The 22,389-nt window shown below is 39.2% G+C and overlaps 1 protein-coding gene across 1 annotated transcript in view; it reads left to right on the top strand.

Moving 5' to 3' along the window:
• IKZF3 (IKAROS family zinc finger 3) overlaps positions 1 to 22,389 on the top strand; it is a gene marked incomplete at its 5' end in the record, with an annotated part of 78,477 nt that overhangs the window by 29,614 nt on the left and 26,474 nt on the right. Inside the window, 1 exon segment of the mRNA XM_081109813.1 lies at positions 22,061 to 22,321. Coding sequence (XP_080965939.1) covers positions 22,061 to 22,321 — 261 coding nt within the window.

Below are 22,389 nucleotides of genomic sequence, written 5' to 3'. Positions count from 1 at the left end.
AACAAGATGAGTATGAAATAAAATGGATTCCAGTCCAGTTGGTTAGCGGTATATGAGATACCTATATGTGCCTGCTAACTTGCCTAGCATCAGTTCTTGCCAAGTGAGTTTTTCTGCTCCAAGTCTGAAACCAGTCATCATTCTGGGCCATTGTATACCCTGGTGCAATTTGGTAACCACATGAAGGCACTCTGCTAAGAGATAAGTGAGGAGTCCCAGTGATGTGCCACAGTCAGCTCATAATCCATTGTTAAATTTTCAGGAATTTTGTGAGCTGGCTGACTTCATGTTGGTAGCTTGAAATAGGCCATGGTGTTTATACCACTGACATCAGCAAATGCTACAGAAAAAAAGCCCGTCCTCCACTCTTTGATTTGTAAGCATTTACCAGCGCACCATTGGACTAAAGAATGAAATCCTGTTCTGGCTCACCAGGTCATCGTTTTTCATAATTTGTCAGAGAGGCTTTTTTTTTTTTTTTCTTGTAATTTGCACGAAGGAGAATAGTTTTGGAGATCAGATGAGTATATGAGTTCTCTCCACAAAAAGGTAGATAGGATTCAAAAATTTCATCTTTAAATATGGAGGTCACATTATTGTAAATTTAATTAAATATAGGAGTTTGGGCTAGATACTATTACAAAAAGCATAAAGCAACAGCGGTGAAGTTTAGACTAGACACAATTGACCATACATTAAATTTAAAAAGTCCCAAGTGATCATGAGGCAGTCACTTCCCACCAAATCCCATGGCATAAGAATTTTAGCTTGCTCCTGTCAGAGACAGGAGGAGCAGAGGACAACTGGAGGCAATCACCATTCCTGTTGGATCCAAATCCATACATACTGCACTGTGGCAGGGTCTCACTGTGCTTTATTGTTTACCAAAGAGTTGATGAGGTGGCAAGGACAGAGTCTTTTTTAGTCTTATTCTTTTATGCTATAGTTTGGGGTACACAGTAAAAGCTCAGTATTTCTTCTTCTCTTTGCCTTTCTACCCAGCCATTTATCCATTCATCCCCTGCATTGTTGCTATTGCTCACTAAATCATTGTCGGTTACATAAAGTGAAAAAGAGCATATTGCGTACATCTTGACAGTGTGGTCTTTTTTAAGCAGTGTTCTTCAACCTGGGCTAAATGGAAGACTTTCCAAGGATTACATGAACGTGGATAATTTTAAGAGAATTAATTGCCAGGTCTTCAATTTCATTATGTGTTCTTTCCTAAAACTCTCTGCCCAATAAGGCTGGTGTAGTTAAGGTTCTCCTTTCTGTCCTCCCCTTTCACAATGATCCTTCTCCACTCTATAAAGAAAGGCGTATCTCTTACTTATTTGCCATGAATTGCTAGTATACATACTTCCAGGATGCCAAAAAAAGGGTCAATTGGATAATTCCTTTAATAAAAAACTTTCATAAATGCATCTCCTTTCATCCATCTCATTCAAGAGATACATTCCCCAAATTTTTACTTTTTATATTTAATAATTATTGATCAAGATTTGTAATATACCTATATTTTATCAATTGTATGCTAATAATTATAATAATAACTCAATCCAGAAGAAATTTTCTAACAGAATGTCATGGTAACAAAAATATTTTTAATTTATATATATTGTTGTTGTAGAGACATGTGACAGGATTAACAATAGAAGATGCAAGCCTAAAAGAATAATAGATATGGATAAAATTCTATGAGGAAAGTGAAATTGAATAAAAATTTAAGAAAATTTATGATTAAAAAAACTTATGTATTTTTAAATTTGTGATGGAGTAGGTCAAATCACTAAAATGTATATTCCATTAGATACATTTGAAAGGGTGCAATAACAACTTAAACCATCATTATTTATAATAAACAAAAATTGTTTTAGGCCTTTAAAGTTTTTATTCGGGTACCCTTGAAAGAATTTTGAAAAATTTTGTTTCTTATACAAAGTAGATATTAAATTGACATCTAAAATTTTTATTATAATCCACAAAAAATTTAAAGGCTAACCATTGTCATATAAAGCATAGCACAGAGGCACCTTCGATTTAAACCTGAGCCTGTTTAAAGGCATAATACAAAGATTCTCACCCTGAGATTTCAAGATTTGAGAAACCTATTAAAACTATGTGAAATTTTGTGTCTATGGGCATGTGTACATTTTTTGGGCAAAGAGTACAGTTCTTAAATGAGGTCTAAAACTCAGAAAAGATGAAAAAGCCCTGACCAAAGTGTATAAGGTCTTAAGGCATCTTAATTTTGCTATTTTTATAATAGTTTCATACGTAATGGACTATAGAATTGCTGCTAACATAACCAATTATGGTTCAGTTTTGTATGGATATAAAATAATATATACTAATTATGAAAAAGTCATGTGGTAGGTACAATCCCCCTTTCTTTAACACCGGCCTGAAACCTGTCTTAGAGCAATCTTTTTATTTTGTTCCTTGCTGATTCAAAGCCTTTTCTTTTCTTAATTTTGATGGAAAAAGTTGCAAATGCTTCATCCATAGTAAAATGCTGGATTGAAATTTGGAAAAGTTTTGAAAAGAATAGGCATCATCTGCCCTTGACAATTCTGTTATGTGGTTCCTTCCAGCGTCTAATACTCAGTAGTCTAGTAATAGGTTAGCATAGTGTTCAGGCTTAGAAATAGGAAAATTACATTTGGAAATTACAATTCCTTTAATAAAATTCAAATGACAACACAGTAGTATTAAAGCTTTGGATTTTAAAGTGTCACACACATAGATTAATGAAGATGTCAGTGCCAGGCCTAAAGGAGGGCCCTGGTAATCCACCCCTTGGTGTATAACCTTCAAATACCAATAAACAAGATTATCTGGATTTAACATGTGACCTTTCTCATTCTGACTGGTAGGTCCAGATGTTTTCTCATTCAGCTGCCTGGTTGAAATCTGCTTTTTAACCAACAATTGCAATTGGATCTAGATTTGAGATTTCAGGAATGACGGTCTTAAAAACTAAATTTTGCAGTGAGTGATGCTGTCTAAACAGTAACCTAGGGAGACCCATGATTTAATAATTAAAAATAATTTGTAACCTCATGGTAGATATTTCACTGTATTAGTCAGTCTTGATGGCATTAAAGACATTGACAAGATTTGTTAGAACCAACCTTTTCTGCACATGCATCTACAGAAGCAGAAATCCCAGTCATGCCTTTGTTACCCTTTGTTAACCTCAAGGAAGTTCATGGCAGCTCCAGAGCAATAGGAAAGGCTCTTAATTAGCTTCTCTTAAGTCAGTCTAGGCTTGTGGCCATGATTCTGTCACCAAACTTTGGACACAACTTAATGTACCTTTGTTACCTCTCTTCATTGTTTGGAGCCCAGAACTATTTCTGGCTTTTTTGTTAATCCTCACCTGAGGACATTTTTTCCCCATTGATTTTGTTGTTGTTGTTAATCCTCACCGGAGGATATTTTCTCCATTGATTTTTTTAGAGAGTGGAAGGGAGTGGGAGAGACACACAGAGAGAAACATTGATATGAGAGAGACTCATCAATTGATTGCCTCCTCCATGCACCCCAACCGAAAATGGGCATCAAATCTGCAACCCAGGCATGTGCCCTTGACTGGGAATCAAATCCACAACCCTTTTGGTGCATGGGCCGACTCTCTAACCATGTAGCAACACTGGCCAGGGCTCTGGCATTTTTATATGAACTGTTCCTTGCTCATTATCACCTTGAATTTCTGATTCTAGTCCTTCAGGTTATACATGGTTCTCTCTCTGAGACTGTATAGAAAATATAATTTATTTTCTTATGAGAGCCTCAGTGAACCCTCAGAGAACTTCCCCGTGGACTTTACTACTGTTGACTCATAGGTCCAGGACAGTGCTCATTAATTAAATAATAAAGCCTAGTAAAGCATACTAAATTATTAACAATAGAAAGTGAGGCCTAAAAGCACATAAAAAGACATATAAAGCACAAAATATTACAAAGGAGTAATATAATTAGAAAACTATGGATATTTATAGATTTTAGAACAATTTAGAAAGAGCAAAAATCAGTAATTACTTAGGTGTTCTCTGAAGTTGATAATAAAGTAATTAAATGTAGGAGATGTCCTGAGGCCAGCTCTTTTACAGTTGATTATTTCAGCCTGCACCTTGTGTTGTTGTTTTTTTAATCTTCATCCAAGGAATGAGGATATTTTTTCCATTGATTTTTGGAGGGAATGGAAGGGAGGGGGAGAAGAGAGAAATCCTATATAATAAAAGGCTAATATGCAAATTGTCCCCGTGGGAGTTCAACTGGGAAACCAGGAGTTCGATCTCTCACTATGATGTGCGCTGACCACCAGCGGGTAGTGCGGAACATGACGGATGACCAGCAGCAGCAGCGGGGCACTGAGAGAGTGAGGGAAGGAGGAGACAGGGAGGCGGGGAACCTGATCAACCCTGATCACTGGCCAGGCCTAGGGACCCTACCTGTGCAAGAATTTCGTGCACTGGGCCTCTAGTATTTATATGAGAGAGACACATTGATGGATGATTGGTTGCTTTGGGATTGATCCTGCAACCCAGTTTTATTACCTTAACCACGTTCCCAATGCTCTAACCACTGAACCACACTGATCAAGGTTGCACTCTGTGTTTTTTAACATAACACTCTTTGAAAAGGGCATGAAATCAGTTGTATAGGACCGAAAGGAGTTAAAGATAGTCTTATGAGGATTTATCATATGGAAGTAGCTCAAAAGGCTACACTTATTATGATGTTTCTTGTAGTAGTGGTGAATGAGTAGCCGAACTCTCAAGACAGAGTCAGTATCAATATAACTAGCTATAAGTTAGGTTTTCTAAATCCTTTTAGGGGTCTTTTTAAAAAAAACAGCTTTAATCCTATATAATAAAAGGCTAATATGCAAATCGACCAAACGGTGGAACGACTGGACGCTCAATGCAGGAACTGCCCCCTGGTGGTCAGTGCGCTCCCACAAGGGGAGCACCGCTCAGCCAGAAGCCGGGCTCATGGCTGGTGAGCACAGCGGCAGTGGCAGGAGCTCTCTTGCCTCCACAGCTGTGCTAAGGACCCACAGGGAGCGGGCCTAAGCTGGCAGGCGGACATCCCCTGAGTGGTCCCAGACTGGGAGAGGGCACAGGTCAGGCTGAGGAAACCCCCTCCCCCCAGTTCACAAATGTCGTGCACCGGGCCTCTAGCGTGGTTATAACTTGCATACCTGTAAGTGTTCAATTCAGTGATGTTCAGTAAATTTATAGAATTGTGCAACTAGTGCTATGTTTTAAAACATTTCTTTCACCTGTTTGCAGTTAATCCCTATTCTTGCCCCTCTGCCCCAGGCACCCACTACTCTGATTTATGTCTCTATAGATTTACTATTTCTGGCTATCTCTTGTAAAAGGAATAATAACAATGTGTAGTCTTTTGCTTCTAACTTCTTTTCATTTAGCATGTTTTTTTACGTTTATCAGGTTGTTGCATGTATCAGGATTTTTTTCTCTTTACTTCTGAATAGTATTTCATCATATTGGCATAGATGTTGTTTATCAGTTCACCAGCATTCTGATTGTTTCCATTTTTTTGTTCTTATGAATAATCCTGCTGTGAACATTTGTATACAAGTCTTTGTGTGGACATATGTTTTCATTTCTTTTGAGTAGATAGCTAGCAGTGGAACTACTGGGTTGTATGGTCAATTTATGTTTACTTTTGTACGAAACTTGTCTATATTAGTGCCCTGGCTGGGTAAATCAGTTGGTTAGAGCATCATCCTGATACACCAAGGTTGTAGGTTCAATCCCTGGTCAGGGCATGTATGAGGAGCAACCAATGAATGCATTAATGATGTTTTTTTCTCTCTCTCTCTAAAAAAATCAATAAAATTTTTAATAAAAAGAAACTGTCTATTTTAGTTATCAATTGCTATATAACAAATTACCCCAAACCTTAGAGCCTAAAACAATAGAAATTTATTATCTCAGAAATACAGGCACAGCTTATCTGGGTCCTCTGCTTCACAGTCTCTCACAGGGTATTGACCTGGACTGTGGTCTGGTCTCACCTGAAGGCTTGATGAGGAAAGGATCAATTTCCAGACTCACTCCTGTGATTGTCAAGATTCAGTTCCTTGAGAGTGTTGGACTTAGGCCTCATTTCCTCCCTGGGCGTTGACTAGTAACTGCCTTGGGTTTTTGCCATGTGGGCTCTCTAGTTTACTTCATCAGAGAAGCACCAGAGAGAGAAAATAAGAAAAAGCAGAAGTCACATCTTTTATAAACTAATAACAGAAGTGATTTCCCATCACTTTTGCCATGTCCTATTAATTAGAAGCAAATCACTAGGTCCAGCCCACATTCAGGGGGAGAAATTATACAAGGATATGAATTCTAGGAGTCAGGAATCATTCAGAACCATTTTAGAAGGCTGCCTACTCTTGTACCAAACTTTTTTCTAAATGGCTGCACCGCTTTACATTCCCACCAGCAACACATTCAAGTTCCATTTTCTCCACATCCTCACCAACAATAATTGTTGCCTGTCTTTTTGATGATAGCCATTCTAGTGGGTGTGAAGTGATGTCTCATTGTGGTTTTAATTTGCATTTCTCTAATAACTATTGATGTTGAATATCTTTTCATTTGCCTATTGTTCATTTGTATAAATTCTTTGGGGAAATGTCAATTCAAATCATTTTCACAGTTTTAATTTGGTTATTTGTCTTATTGAGTTGTAAGATATTTTCATTTATGAATCATGCTTTGGTATCAAATCTAAGAAATCTTTGTGTAGCCCAAGGTCACGAAGATATGTGTCAGCTACTATCCTAGGCTTGTATATACATTACTTTGCCTACTTTAATTACTGTAACAACCCTGTTAGGTGTACATATTATCATCATTGAAGAAATGAAAAAATTCACAGAAGTCAAGAGACTTGCTGAGATCACACTGCTAGTTAATATAAGTTGAACTGACATTCTTACTCCAAAGCCCATGCTCTTTCATCAGAACTTAAAAACAAAAAACATTCAAATATATTTTCAGTGGGCAAAATAAGAGGGAAATAACATATTGTTCCTTTCTTATCATTACCAATACTCATTCTGATGCTATTTGAATACTGTTAGTAGAAACCTCTCTATCTGTGATTTTTCTTTCAAAATATATTTTTTATTATTGATAGTATTACAGATATCTCCCATCCTCCCCCCCCTTTACTTCCCTCCTCCCAGTCCCTATACACACCCCAGGTCTATCCATGATCTTAAAAGTTGCCTTTTGGCCGAAACCGGTTTGGCTCAGTGGATAGAGCGTCGGCCTGCGGACTGAAAGGTCCCAGGTTCGATTCCGGTCAAGGGCATGTACCTGGGTTGCAGGCACATCCCCAGTAGGAGATGTGCAGGAGGCAGCTGATCGATGTTTCTCTCTCATCGATGTTTCTAACTCTCTATCTCTCTCCCTTCCTCTCTGTAAAAACTCAATAAAATACATATAAAAAAAATTAAAAAAAAAAAACTACCAAAGCAGTGTCTTTAAAAAAAAAAAAAAGTTGCCTTTTGAAACAAAAAGGGGTGTGTACTCTAGTTTGTTGGTTAGATTTCATTCTAGTATTATACTGCCAGACAGTATTTCTTCCACAGTTTCTGGTGGAGCTAGGATGCATCTTGGCTCGAAGCCTTTAAGTGTTACTGGGCAGCTGTTAAACAGTTGTTATACTTTACCCCCAGGGAGGAACATGTTCCAGTGACAAGATAGCTTATTCCCTTATGTGCTTTTACCATTGTACATTCACCTAGGACAAGTGAGTGCTGAGTTTCTTTTCATGTGTCTTCGTGCTCTATTCCATTATTTGAGAGAGAGAGAGAGAGAGAGAGAGAGAGAGAGAGAGAGAGAGAGAGAAAGCAGAGAGGAAGAAAAGTCCGAATAATATATAGCAGGTGGTAAATTTTATATTATTTTGTACATATTTTCCCCCCAGAACCGAAACCACTCTCTTTATTAGAAAAGAGGTTAAGCCATGCTCCAAGTAAAAAAGACTTGTTATAGATGGTAGTCAAAGTCCTTGGGCATCCACTGGCTCTATTGTTACCACTGAAGAATCTTAGATTTGTCCAAGTGGTTGCACCCTGAGAACACTAATTGTTAATGTCATCTGTCACTAGAGAGCAACCAATGGGTGTATTGCTGCTGCTTTTTAAAGGGCAGTTTCTCTGACAAAATGTAGTCTTTGGAGATGCTCTCATATTTAGTATGAATGTCCGTTTTTATAGTTTTGAAAGAGTAATCCATTTCTTCCTGGAGGGACTAGCTCCTTGCAAATTTCATAAAAAACATTCACTTTGTTGATAAGAGTCCTTTTTTTTTTTTTTTAGCTCCTGTCTCAGCTGCCTGACCAACAGTCTCTTGTATATATTTTGTTTTAATCAATTAATCTTTATTTTGTGCTTAGTTTATTGATTTTTAGAGAGAGGGGAAGGAAAAGGGAGAGGGAGAGAGAAATACTGATGTGAGAGCAAACCATTGATCGGCTACCTTCTGCATACCCCCTACCAGGGATGGAGCTGGCAATTTTTTGCTGCATGGGATGACGCCCAACCAACTGAGCCACACTAATCAGGGCAAAAAAGAGCAATAATTTTTGGGGAGAGCAAGAATTTTTTAACACTTAATTCTTATATCATTTCCTTCTCTTCCAAAAATCCTACAGCCTTTGGGTCTGGTTGGCATACCTTAAGTAAGCAATGCTATTTATTGTGTTTCTCTGCTTTGACCTAATATACTAGCCTTAGGCAAAATCACAACCTTTGCAATTTTTTTAAACATCTCTAACCTTAATGTTGTACTTGAAGTAAAGAACAGAATAATTATCTACTCCTTCCTTCCTTCTTGCTTGCTTTCCTTCCTTCCATTAATTTGGTAAGCAGTCACTGAAATGTATGCCAACCACAGTGCTAAAAGCTTAAGGATGCAAATGGAATAATAATGGCATCAAGCAACCATTGTGTAGATCAGTGGTTCTCAACCTTCTGGCCCTTTAAATACAGTTCCTCATGTTGTGACCCAACCATACAATTATTTTCGTTGCTACTTCATAACTGTAATGTTGCTACTGTTATGAATCATAATGTAAATATCTGATATGCAGGATGGTCTTAGGTGACCCCTGTGAAAGGGTCGTTCGACCGCCAAAGGGGTCGCGACCCACAGGTTGAGAACCACTGGTGTAGAGGGAGAAACGAGGAATACTGTAGGAGGAGCAGGTTTAAAAGGAAGTAAAAAGGAGAGAAATAATGAAATAGGTTGCAGATTGTTAAGTGTGAAACAAGTGTAAGAAATCCAAGAAGTGATTGGAAGTATCTGTTGGGCTCAGCAGGAAAGACTAGGCTGGAAATACAGATTTGAGAGTCATCAGCAACAAAAAGTTGGATCAGGAGAATATGTAGAGTGAAAAAAAACATAAGGTTCAAGAACAGGACCCTGGAAATCATTCACACCTGAGACAGAGAAAGAGGAATAAACACAGGGAATAAATAGATGAGGTAGGAATAGGACCAGGCATGAATAGAACTCAAAGAAGAGGTTCAAGAAGCAGGGACTGGTCAGGGCATCCTGTTCCAAAGTGGTGGAATAGGAGGGGCAGAAGCCAGACCTCTGTGGGCAAAGAAGTCAATTGGAGAACTGGTTGATTCTGATGTATCATGAGGAGAAACTCTGCATACTACAATTCACCTTTAAAATGTTATAGAGAGGTACTGCTCAGTGGTTAGAGTGTCATACTGCAGACCGAAGGGTCTGGGGTTCGATTACTGGTCAAGGGCATGTACCTGGGTTGCAGGTTCGAGCCCTGGCTCTTGTCAGGGCATGTGTGGGAGGCAACTGCTCAGTGTGTCTCTCTCACGTTGATGTTTCTCTCTCTCCCTCCCTTCCATTCTCTGTAAAAATCAATGAAAAAAAAATGTCCTTGGGTAAGGATTAAAATAAATAAGTAATAAAAATAAAATGTTATAGACAAGTTAGGGAGAGGTATGCCAGATTGACTTATTATTTCTTCCCTGCCTGGTCTTATTATCATTAAATTGGTTTAGTTTGCCCAAATAGTTAATTCATTCATTTATTCTTTCAATATCTATAATAGCTGGGCCCTCTGAAAGGTTCTGGGGTCACAAATATTATTAAAAACTGGCCCCTGCCTTGAAGATCTTTCTCATCTTTATGGGAAATAAACATGCTGTCATATAACATGATACATATTATGTATACCAAGAACTTCTTAATGCTCTGGATGTAGAAGAGAATTCATTCCTTCCCTTACTCATGATCCTGAGTTTGGTGTTGTGACAATCAAAATATTTTCAGTCAATTTAATTGTATTTGGATGACAATTTTTGGATTTTTCTAAGAATCATGTTTTAATATGCTTTAAAAATTTTTTATTCTGTTCAAGAAAGAGTGAATATTTTATACAAGGGTATTATGAATGAAAATTAAAAAATTTCATCTGGATTTATAATTGAAATGTGTACTAGGTACATACTTTAGTCTATCCTCTATTATGTTAAGCAACAACTAAAGCCTTAACCTCATTAAATGCATTTTCATTCATTAACTTTCATTGGATAACAGTTATTTTTTAGAATACTATAATACATAGGTTAAATGAGCAATAGAAAAAGTTTATAGTTATAATGGACAGAAATGAAAAACTACTTTATATCTGTGTCCTTAAAAAAAGAATATATATATATATCAATTATATATATATATATAACTAGAGGCCCAGTGCACAAAAATTTGTGCACTCGGGGGGGAGGGGGGTCCCTCAGCCTGGCCTGTGCCCTCTCGCAGTCTGGGACCCCTCGGGAGATAACGACCTGCTGGCTTAGGCCTGCTCCCGGGTGGCAGAGGGCAGGCCCAATCACTAGGTGCAGCCCCTGGTCGGGCTCAGAGCAGGGCCGATTGGGGAGTTGGGGCGTCTCCCCTGTCATGCACAGAGCAGGGTCGATGGGGAGGTTGCGGTGCCACCCCCGTCACGCACAGAGCAGGGCCCATCAGGGGGTTGGAGCGCCGCCCTCCATCACCCACAGAGCAGGGCCAATCAGGGGGTTGGGGCACCGCTACTCTCACACTCAGGGCAGGGCCGATGGGGAGGTTATGGCTCTACCCCTTCACACACAGAGCAGGGCCCATGGGAGGGGATGATGGCTGTTTGCAGCTGGTCACACATCCTTCAGGGTGGGGGTCCCCACTGGGGTGCCTGGCCAGCCTGGGTGAGGGGATGATGGCTGTTTTCAGGCTGGGGGTGACTGAAGCTCCCAACCACTCCTTTTTTTCTTTTTTTTCTTTTTTTCTTTTGGGCCAGCTTTAGCTTTGAGGCTTGGCTCCAGCTCTTAGGCCTCTGCTGCTGAAAGTAGGTTTCTGGCCTTTGCTTACAATGTTGCGATCCTGCTGGCTGAAGCCCGGCGGACTAAAACAGGTTTCTGGGGTTTTGTTTAGCTTCTATATTTGTTACATAGTTGCTTAGAGTTGCAGCTCAGAGGCCTGCAGCGGCAGGTGGGGAACGTTGGAGTCCTCCTTCACTGAAGCAAGCAAGCCTCATGTTAGTTTCAAGCTGCCTGATTGCCGGCCGCCATCTTGGCTGGCAGTTAATTTGCATATTGCCCTGATTAGCCAATGGGAAGGGTAACGGTTATGGCAATTACCATGTTTCTCTTTTATTAGATAGGATTGATTTCAGAGAGGAAGTGAGAAGGAGAGAGAGATAGAAACATCAATGATGAGAGAGAATCATTGATTGGCCCCTCCTACATGCCTCCTACTGGGGATTGAGCCCGCAACCCAGGCATATACTCTTGACCAGAATCGAACCCAGTACCCTTCAGTCCGCAGACTAACACTCTATCCACTGAGCCAAACCAGCTAGGGCATTTCTTTATAGTTTAGAAGGAACTTTCACACATCATGGTTTTCAATCCATACAACTCTAATACAAAATTCACCTGGTCCCATATCTGAAGAGCTTAGCCCAACTGAGCAGCTCATACCTTACTTACTGCTCATGTGTAGTGTATTCCTGTTGTTAAAAGTAATAAGTCACCGAGCTGGTTTGGCTCAGTGGCTAGAGTGTCGGCCTGTGGACTGAAGGGTCCCAGGTTCAATTCCAGTCAAGGGCACATGCCCAGGTTGCAGATTTGATCCCCAGTAGGGGGCATGCAGGAGGCAGCCCTTCAATGTTTCTCTCTCGTCATTGAAGTTTCTATCTCTTCTTCTCTCTTCCTCTCTGAAATCAATAAAAAAATATTTTTTAAAAAAAGTAACAAATCTTCTCGTTCTAATGGAAAAACAAGGAATTGCATTGAAATTATTAAGCAAAATTTATTTTTTTATGGCAGTGAATGAGCTATTTAATAGTTAGACAAAAAGACAAAGATTAGCCTGGCTGGAGTGAGTTAGTTAGTTAGAGCATCATCCCGTGCACCGAAAGGTTGCCTGTTTGATTCCTTGTCAGGGCACATACCTGGGTTGTGGGTTTGATCCCTGATCTCGGGGAGTGTACATAAGGCAACTGATTGATGTCTCTCTCTCTCTCTCTCTCTCTACTTTCCTCTCTGTAAGCATGTCCTCTGGTGAAGATTAAAAAAAAAAAAAAAGACAAAGACTAATGTCATTAGTAAAATTGAGGGTGATTCCTTGGTTCCTTAGCAACTGAAACTGTCTTCATGTTTTTTTTTAATATATTTTATGGATTTTTTACAGAGAGGAAGGGAGAGAGATAGAGAGTTAGAAACATCGATGAGAGAGAAACATCGATCAGCTGCCTCCTGCACATCTCCTACTGGGGATGTGCCCGCAACCCAGGTACATGCCCTTGACCGGAATCGAACCTGGGACCTTTCAGTCCGCAAGCCGACGCTCTATCCACCGAGCCAAACCGGTTTTGGCTGTCTTCATGTTTTAATGCTAGTACTCTTTAAGGGAAAATTAGATCTTTAAGGGCAAATTTAAAAGTCTGTGTTTTAATGAGAATTTAAACCAAACCAAATATTATACTGCTATCTCTTATTTCACCACAATTGAGATACTAATATTTTATCACTTATTAGTCTGATTCATCTTTGATAGTTTTTTCCTAACTTTAAAATAGGTGTTTTAAAAATTACTAGATACCTTTAAATTTTAAAGAAGAGAAAAAAGAAAACAGTGGATTGTTTAAATCAATGACCAAAACTTTCATTTTAACTGAAGCTTTATAATTTTACTGGTTAGCAGATATTAAAACTTCTTATTCTTTAGTTCTCACAATATCATTGTTTTTCCCCCTCCTCACTTTACACATAAAAATGTAAATTAGAAAATGAAAATGACCCATAATTTCACTATTCTTGTTCATAATACAAAGAGGCCATTGTGGGAAAAGAGAACAAAATTTTATAAGGAAAACTGTTCTAGTTCCTGTATTTGTGCTATATTGGGTCACAGCAACAAACTCTGTAGACTAAATGTCTACAATCCATATATCTCCCATTTTGCCCTTTAGTGCTTTGAGCTTCTAAATCCTATTAACAGCTGTCAAAACCTGGTAAACTATTTAGATGCTTGCACAATTTGTTTAATTGGATAGTTAGAAAATGGCATGCTAGAAAAGCCCACCCCCTTTCTCTTAGCCTGGCTGAACATCTGTAGCATTAGGGCCTCATTATCTCTGAATTGGCATAGCAAATCAGTGGCATCATTAAAATGCCACATTAAGATGATTAAGCTTCTTTGTTATCCAGTTGACTTTTGCATGTGCTGAGGATTTCATGGTTATGACCCCCAATCCTTGTAAAACACTTAAACAACATCACCCTTTTGTGTCTTCCCTGTCTAACAGCCTTTATTTATTTATTTATTTATTTTGGCTGGGGGCGGGGGGGGGGGGGGGGCTGGTGTCCCTTCTCACAATATCTCTGGCAAATATAAGGCTGTTACTCCAAACTTTGTCCTTCTTTCAGTTACATCTCATAGTTCAGAGTGGAAATTCAGAGCCCTCTTTTTACACTGGGAAATTCCTACTTACAACATGCTAAAACACCCAACTGGCCTGTTCTCTTTGCCATCTTTGAGAGGTTCTTCTCTCCAACTGAGCATTTTATGTGCCTGTAAAAACAAACTGAGGCACAGTTGGCTGAGGCTGCTATTGCCCCTGAAGGATTTAGATGTTGGATCCTTTCCAAGACCCATTGTTTTTGCAATGTCTCAGGTGAAACCAAAAATGTCTACTCTGGAGTGCAAGCCTTTCATGTGATAACCATCACCCCAGGAAATGAAACCATGTGCATCAGCCCCAGTGAGCCAAGCCTTTGTTCTCTTCAGCCTACAAAATTCTCTGGGGTGTGTGTGTGTGTGTGTGTGTGTGTGTGTGTGTGTGTGTGTGATCTTCCTAAGAGGCCTTCAGAACATAGACAAAGATGGAAGCAATTGTACCCTAGAGTAGTTTCTTTAGAAAGAAGTTAATTTTCTGTAGGTTAGATTCAATTTAGACATATTTTGCTCCCCTCTGGGAATGTTTAACAATTACCTTTATCAGCAATTTGTGGTTTGGTATATCCCTTTCTCCACAAGTTCAGTTATAAAAGATTTATTCAGGAAACCTTTAACATTCTTTATTGTGGTATGTAGCATACATACAAAATGGCAAATATAAATACATGTATAGTTTAAAGAATAACAATAAGTATCCATAGGAAGCAAAATATTGCTAGGGCCTATGAAGATTCTTGACAATCTTTCAAGGGGCAATTTTAGCTGCGTGTCTAAGAAACCTGATGCATATAACAAGAGACTGGAATTTACAAAATCAAAATTATTCACATTACAAAAGCTGTATTCACTTTACAAAAGATTTCGGGATACTGTAGGGCAGTTCCTCAGGTATACTCAAGTATTTCTTGCTAGATTTTAAAGATTTTTTTTGCGTTTAGATGTTGCCAGATAAACACATCTCTGAATGTATAAGGTAAATCTGTGGAACAATATTATTGGTTATACATATAACCTTTTATGAACACATCAACTATACAAGGTGAATCTGTAGAGGTTAATAACATTATGCTAAATATAAAGTAGAATAAAGTAGGTATATGAGAAAGCACAGGAATTGGAAAAAAAATTTCTAATTTAGGATATCAAGGAAGACTGGAAGCAAAAGCATTTAAATAGCATCTGGAAGTTTGGATAGAATGTTGATGTGGGGGAAAGACTGGAGAAGAGGTTTGGAAAACTGTGATTAGTCATATTGCTACTGTGCTTCTCAAACTTTAATGTGCATAACAATCATTGAGGATCTTGATAAAATGATAACTGATTCAGTGGGTCTGGGATGGGGCCTGAGAGTCTGCATTTCTAACAAGCTTCTCCTTGGACCTCACTTTGAGTAGCAAGGTTCTAGTCTAGGAAAAAGGATGTTTCAAGGTGAGTAGTGAGAAATGGGATGATCAGGTGTCGTCAGGGCAGGTTCTGGAGAGGCCCTTTTGAATATCTCACTAAGGAGTTTGGACCTTATTCTGTAAGCAAAATGAAATTATTGCAAGTTTCTGAACAACGGTTTTAGTGCAACCGGATGGTTAATCTGACAATAGGATATAGTATAAATAGAGGTCACATACTCTGTGGGCCAGTTAGGAGGCTAATGCAGTGGTATATTCACGTACTAGGTATTCTGTATATACTTTATGCAGAATACTGTGTTAAACTCTACAGCAGTGGTTCTCAAATTTCACTGTGCCTAAGATTTACCCAGAGAGCATGTTTTTAACGCAAATTTCCCAATTAGTAGATCTGTGGTGAGACCCCCAAAATTTCTATTTTAAAACTACACAACCTCTGGTCTTACATAAACAGGTTAAGCAATGTTACAGGGGATACTAAGTTAAAAAACAAAACCAAACCTGTGTATCTTCTGACCTCAGGTAGTTTCCATGTTCATACAGGAGATGAGGCGAGTTTATTAGTAACTCAAAAAAGGATAGATTGTTTTGTGGCTGAGGGAACCAGGGACGGCATATTGGGGGAAAATTACATATTAGTTTGGCCTTAAAAGATGTGTAGGATTTAGACCTGTGGCAATGTGGGGAAAGACCTTTTAGGCAGTAGAAATAATGACATCAAGAATACTTAGTTGTTTAGTTTGGTTCATGACATCTGAGTAATCAAAATGAATGTTAACAGTCCTAGCTGGTTTGGCTCAATGAATAGAATCTTGGCCTGAGGACTGAAAGGTCCCAGGTTTGATTCCAGTCAAGGGCACATACCCGGGTTGCTGGCTCAATCCCCTGTAGGGGGGCCTGCAGGAGGCAGCCAAGATTCTCGTCGTTGATGTTTCTATCTCTCTCCCTCTCCCTTCCTCTCTGAAATCAATAAAAATATATTTTTAAAAAATCAATAAATATGCCGAAACCGGTTTGGCTCAGTGGATAGAGCGTCGGCCTGCGGACTGAAAGGTCCCAGGTTCGATTCCGGTCAAGGGCATGTACCTGGGTTGCGGGCATATCCCCAGTAGGAGATGTGCAGGAGGCAGCTGATCGATGTTTCTCTCTCATCGATGTTTCTAACTCTCTATCTCTCTCCTTTCCTCTCTGTAAAAAATCAATAAAATATATTTTTTAAAAAAAATCAATAAATATTATAAAAGATAGGTTGGAGCCAGATATTGAAAGGCCCTTTAAAGTCTTTGTTTCTGAGTTTATATTTTATCTTGTTGACAATGTAGAACATTGAAGAATTTTAACAGGGCGGTGATATGCCAGAGCTATCATTTAGGAAGCACAATATGGTGGTAATGCATAGGATGAGCTGGAAAGGAGAGAGAGAGGCAGGGAGAACAATGTGGAGGCCACCACAATAGATCATGGAAAGGGTCTGATATTTAGGATAATGGACATGCAGATTGGACAGAGGGTACAAAAACAGAACCAATAAGTGATTAAATGTGGGGCACAAACAAGAGGAAGGAAAGATGACTGTAAAGATTCTAGCCTGAATAACTGAGAAGATAAATAGAAGGCCTTTGGAAATAGAAGTCTGAAGAAGGGGAGATTATACCTGGGGATATATGTTTGGGGATTATTCATATAAAATGCTAGTTAAAGCCTTAAGAGTAGATGAAATTGCCATAGGGGAGAGGGTGTGGCGGGGGGGGGGGAGAGTTAAGGACAGTAGGAGGCAGAGGGAGGAAAAGGAGCTGTAAAGAAACAATCTGAAAGTCAAGGAAAGAAGATAGTTTCATTGGAGAAGTATAAGTAGAGGAGAACAGGAATAGTGATCTATAGTGTCAGGCTCCAGAATAATTGGGGAGAATAGTACCAAAAGGCCATTCGATTTAGGAATCAGGAAATTATTAATTTTCAGGGGCGCAGAATCAGTGAATTATGCAGGCTGAAGCCAGATTACAGGGAATTTTACACCAGTTTTGAGGCTATAGGAACAGTAAGCATGGATTACTTTTGTAGTACATCTTCTACAAAATAATTTTGAGGGAGAATGAGTATAGTATAGATATGATGAAATGAGAGGTTAAACTGAATTGCAAGTGGAATGGAAGAGAGGACTTGGCATCTTAGAGAGCCTGAGGACATAGAATCTATAGTTCCTGGAGACTGACTTGATGTGAGATTGAAAGGAAAAGAATTCAAGTTTCAAGGCTTGGAGACCAAAAGAAGGAATGCCATTTGTAAATATAAAGAAGCCATACATTAGCTCTATCGGTTTGGCTGAGTGAATAGAGCACCAGCCTGCAGACTAAAGGGTCCCGGGTTCGATTCCGATCAAGGGCACATGCCCAGGTTGTGGGCTCAATCTCCAGTGTGGGAAGGCAGCCGATCAATGATTCTCTCTTATCATTGATGTTTCTATCTCTCTTTCCCTTTCCCTTCCTCTCTGAAATCAGTAAAAATATATTTTTTAAAAAAGCCATACATTAGAAGCAGGTTTGGGTTCAAAGATGGCAAGTTTCATTTTATATATATATAGCTAATATGCTAAGTGTCTGACTATCTGACTAGTCCCTATGACGCGCACTGACCACCAAAGGGCAGATACTCAATGCAGGAGCTGCCGTGATGTGCACTGGCCATTTACAGAGAAATGGCACCGCATACCTGGTGCCCACAAAACACTTGGCTTCCCCCAAGTGGGACACAGGCCCCACCACCACCCTGGAGTGACAGCCCACCAAATTGCAGCCAACTCTGCTGAGACACCATGGCACAAAATGTGGCCCACAACCCAGCCCAGCTTGAAATGGTCATTGTGGGCTCTGGGTAATGATGTCACGTAGCAACGCCCAGCTTCCTCTTCCTGGTGACTAGCCTCCTTGTAGTTTCTTCAGCCCAGGAACACGACTTGCTTTATAGACAGGTGCAAACATTTTACACTAACCAAGTGTCTCCGAAGTGTTTTCCTGTGCCTCATTTCATTTGATCCTCACGGAAGTCCTGGAGTAAGTAGATAGAAGACTGTGGAATCCTGTTTTCTTTTCATTAGCCAGAAAATGGAGATTTAGAAAGCTTAGAAACTTGACCCAACTGAAAAGAAGTAAGAAATGGTGGACCTTGAAAATGACTTCAAGTTTTCTCACTGCGCAGAATATAGTCAAACACTGCTACAGTTAAATATTTTACCCTTTGTTCTCCCTGCGTGATCTACAATAATAATCTGCTTCGTGTTAATATTTACTGCTGTGTTGCTGACGATTACCTGAAAGAGAAGTTGGGGTGCTTCACTGGGCTGGAAAAAGTTTAGCTAAATCAGAAAGCAGGTCTAATTAAGCAAGTTTATTCTATATATATAAAAGGCTAAGTTGACTTATGCATGCACGATACATATAAAGCTCTCGCTGACACCAGTCGTACGCGTGTGTTTCCATCTGTCATTGTCGATCGTAAATTTGGTTGACACTTCAATTATAGAGAAAGAACGAATAGCGATATTAAAATATTTCTTCTAATTTCCTTTCAATGTGCACAAATTCGTGCCCCAGGCCACTAGTGTATTAATATTTTTAAGAGTTAATAAGTAAAATGCCCTCTTTTTCTCTGTTCCAATAAATCTACCTCCTAGGGCTGTGGTTTTCAACCTTCCTAATGCCGTGATCCTTTAATACAGTTCCTCATGTTGTGGTGACCCCCAACCATAAAATTATTTTCGTTGCTACTTCATAACTGTAATTTTGCTACTGTTATGAATCGTAATGTAAATATCTGATATGCTATATGTGTTTTCCGATGGTTGCAACCCACAGGTTGAGAACCGCTGTCCTAGGGGATAGAATCTCTTCCTTAGAGCAGGCTAGTGTCTTTCTGGTGGTTTTGATGAACTATATTTGGAGGCTGGGTGCTAAACCCAATAATCTCTCAGGAATGCCAGCTGTATCTTAGATACTGATATATTCTAATATCTGACTCTGTTTACCTTCACATGGTAAACCATAATTAATTGTTGATCTCCTATAACCATACAGAGAAGCCATCCAGATTTTTAATCTAAAACTGTTAAGACCCTAGCCCTGGCCAGTATGGCTTAATTGGTTGGAGCATTGTCCTGTCCGCTGAAATGTCATAGGTTCATTTCCTGCTCAGGGCACATACCAGGGTTCCATCCCTGGTTGAAGTGCATATGGGAGGCAACCAATCCATGTTACTCTCTCACATCGATGTTTCTCTCTCTCCCCCCTTCCCCTCTTTAAATAAATAAATAAATAAATAAATAAATAAATAAATAAATAACTGGTAAGGCCCTAAAGGCAAACCAGCATCTATACTGAGAACTCTTTTGGTCCAGTAAGTCCAAGGAACTTCTCTAATGCCTATCCATTTTCCCTTAGGGCCCTTGTTCTCAAATACTGTCTTCCTTGTTCTACAGCTAAGTCCCATAGGACAAGCACTGAGATTTTATCTTGAGCCTTGTCAGTGTAGTCTTGAGTTCTAAGTCAAGTTCATTGAAGCCAAAATCCTGAGGGAAGGTGCAACTAATTCTCTTATGTTCTGTGTTTTTAGAAAGACCCAACATGTTGATCTTACTTGTTTTAAATTGTCACTGACCATGGAATGGCCTAGTCTGTTCATATTAACATTTATAACCCAAATTAAAAGGATTATTTTCTGCTGGCTTTTTTCTATCTGCTGTTTTTGGTTTTCTGTAGCTGAAGTTTTCCGTTGAGGTTCTTTTTAACGCCTACATGCAAACTGAAGAGCACTCAAGCTTTGGTGGGATATCACCCACAGCTGGAGTGATGGAGGAAGGGAGGAGAGTACACACCTCAGGTGCACCCTTTTCTTAAAAAAACAACAAACAACCCAAACACTTAAGCAAACAAATTTCATCTGAAAGCAGGCAAGACCTGTCTAGAGAAAGAAAGGAATGAACCTCTTTCCATCTAGGAAATGGATATCAATTCATATATAACCCAGATGCACAGGATGAGCAAATTTGAAAGATGTTGGCACTGTCCTGCGTCCTACATCTCTTTTAATCAGAGTGAGAGAGAGGTTGTGAACCATGAACCGTGGTGAGAAGTGGTGGGACAGTGTTGCAGCAATGGCTCCTCTGGTGGTGGTTAGGCCCTGTCTTGCTCTATTAAGCAAACACAGTTAAGATAGATGAAAGGTAAGCTTGATAGAAGTGAAAATTGAAACTTGGTTGAAGGTAGTAAGCCAGGCACAGCTGCAGTTGTACTTCCTCCTATGTGGCAACAGGAGCTGCACTCACTGGTGTTTTTGAAGGGATGTAGTTTTTTAAAATATCTTTTCTTCAGAGTGTTTTGGTTTTTAACATCTACACCGTTGAGAGAGTGTGGAGTGTGGAATATGTCAGTAATGAGCTACTTAGACTTGATGTGCCGAGTGTGTGAGGTCAAATCCAACTTCAGCATTCTAATCCTATCTGTTAACTGGCCCTGTAATCTTAAACAAATCACCAAGAACATCTCTGTTCCCAGATTTTCTTATCTGAAAAACAAGGAATTTAGATAATCTCCAAATTCCCTTCCAGCCTTAAAATTCCATTGATTTATGATTCCTCACGAGGAAGTATAACTTCCAGTTTCTAAGTACAAATATTTTAGAAAGTAAGCATTTCTGCAGCATGTTTTAGATATGAAAAATCCCTTACAAATGTTTATTATTATCACATCAGGCAAATATTAGGTTTGGTTAGTGTCAGTACATAGATTTGCCTTGTTCATTTCTTATGTTCTTATGTTGCGACTCTTTTAAAGATAGTACCTGGTCAGCCAACTTAGACCAGACCCTCTTCCCTATCCAGTCCTACAATTCTTGGATCTTGAGTTTAGCTGGTATAGGTCCCTTTCCCCTTGCTTAGGTTGAGCTCCATTTAGTTATGTCAATGAAAGTGACTCCTCAGAAGGTTATGTTAAAGAATTACTTCTCCTTTTATCTTTCTCAACAGTATTTCACTAGTACTGCCAGCTTCCTCTACTTTCAATGTTGTCTCTTTATCAGTTCCAAGACAGATAAGACTCATTTTAGCAGTTCATCTACATGGAAAGAGAAGAGGCAAAGCATGGCTTAAAATTAGAAGAGCTGTAGTTATTATTCAACTTTCAATCTTAGTGGTTTAAAATGGATGCATTAGAAGAATTAAAACAGTACTTTCTTCTTGAAACCAAAGAGCATATCATCTTGGCTTTTAACTGAAGCCACCAAAAAAGGTACTAGATCTGAAAACTTTTCTTCTCCCCAGTACTGGAGAAGAGTTGCTCAAAATGATTTTTTTTATAGTTGCTTGAGAAGTCATAGCTAAAATCTATTATATCTTATTTTCTGAATGGCCTAAAATACTGTCGTGTGTGTGTGTGTGTGTGTGTGTGTGTGTGTGTGTATGTGTGTTTTCCCTGACTATGGTTCTGAATTTCAATGATGAATGATCATCTTAATGGTATTTCCTTGTTTTGTATATGTACAATATTATGTTAGCTTCATTTGGTATTTAATTGTCAGTTGTGAGTCTGCTCTCTGAGCTGCCTTGATAGATCCAAATATAATCATTGTTTATTTCTTGCATTTTCCTCCCTGCAGACGATTCAACGAAAGTGAAAGATGAATATAGTGAAAGGGATGAGAATGTTTTGAAGCCAGAGCCCATGGGAAATGCAGAAGAGCCTGAAATTCCTTACAGCTATTCCAGAGAGTATAATGAATATGAAAACATTAAGTTGGAGAGACATGTTGTCTCATATGATAGTAGCAGGCCGACCAGTGGCAAGATGAACTGTGATGTGTGTGGACTATCCTGCATTAGCTTCAATGTCTTAATGGTTCATAAGCGGAGCCACACTGGTAAATAGTCTCCTTTATCCGTTCTTCTGAAAACTGTCCTGATGCAACCATGTGAGAAATGAACGTGG

Source organism: Myotis nattereri, assembly GCF_964212035.1.
Source record: "Myotis nattereri genome assembly, chromosome: 16".
NCBI classification, from domain to species: Eukaryota; Metazoa; Chordata; class Mammalia; order Chiroptera; family Vespertilionidae; genus Myotis; species Myotis nattereri.
The sequence above is the reverse complement of the archived record's forward strand: the minus strand, read 5'-3'. Positions and strand labels throughout refer to the sequence as shown.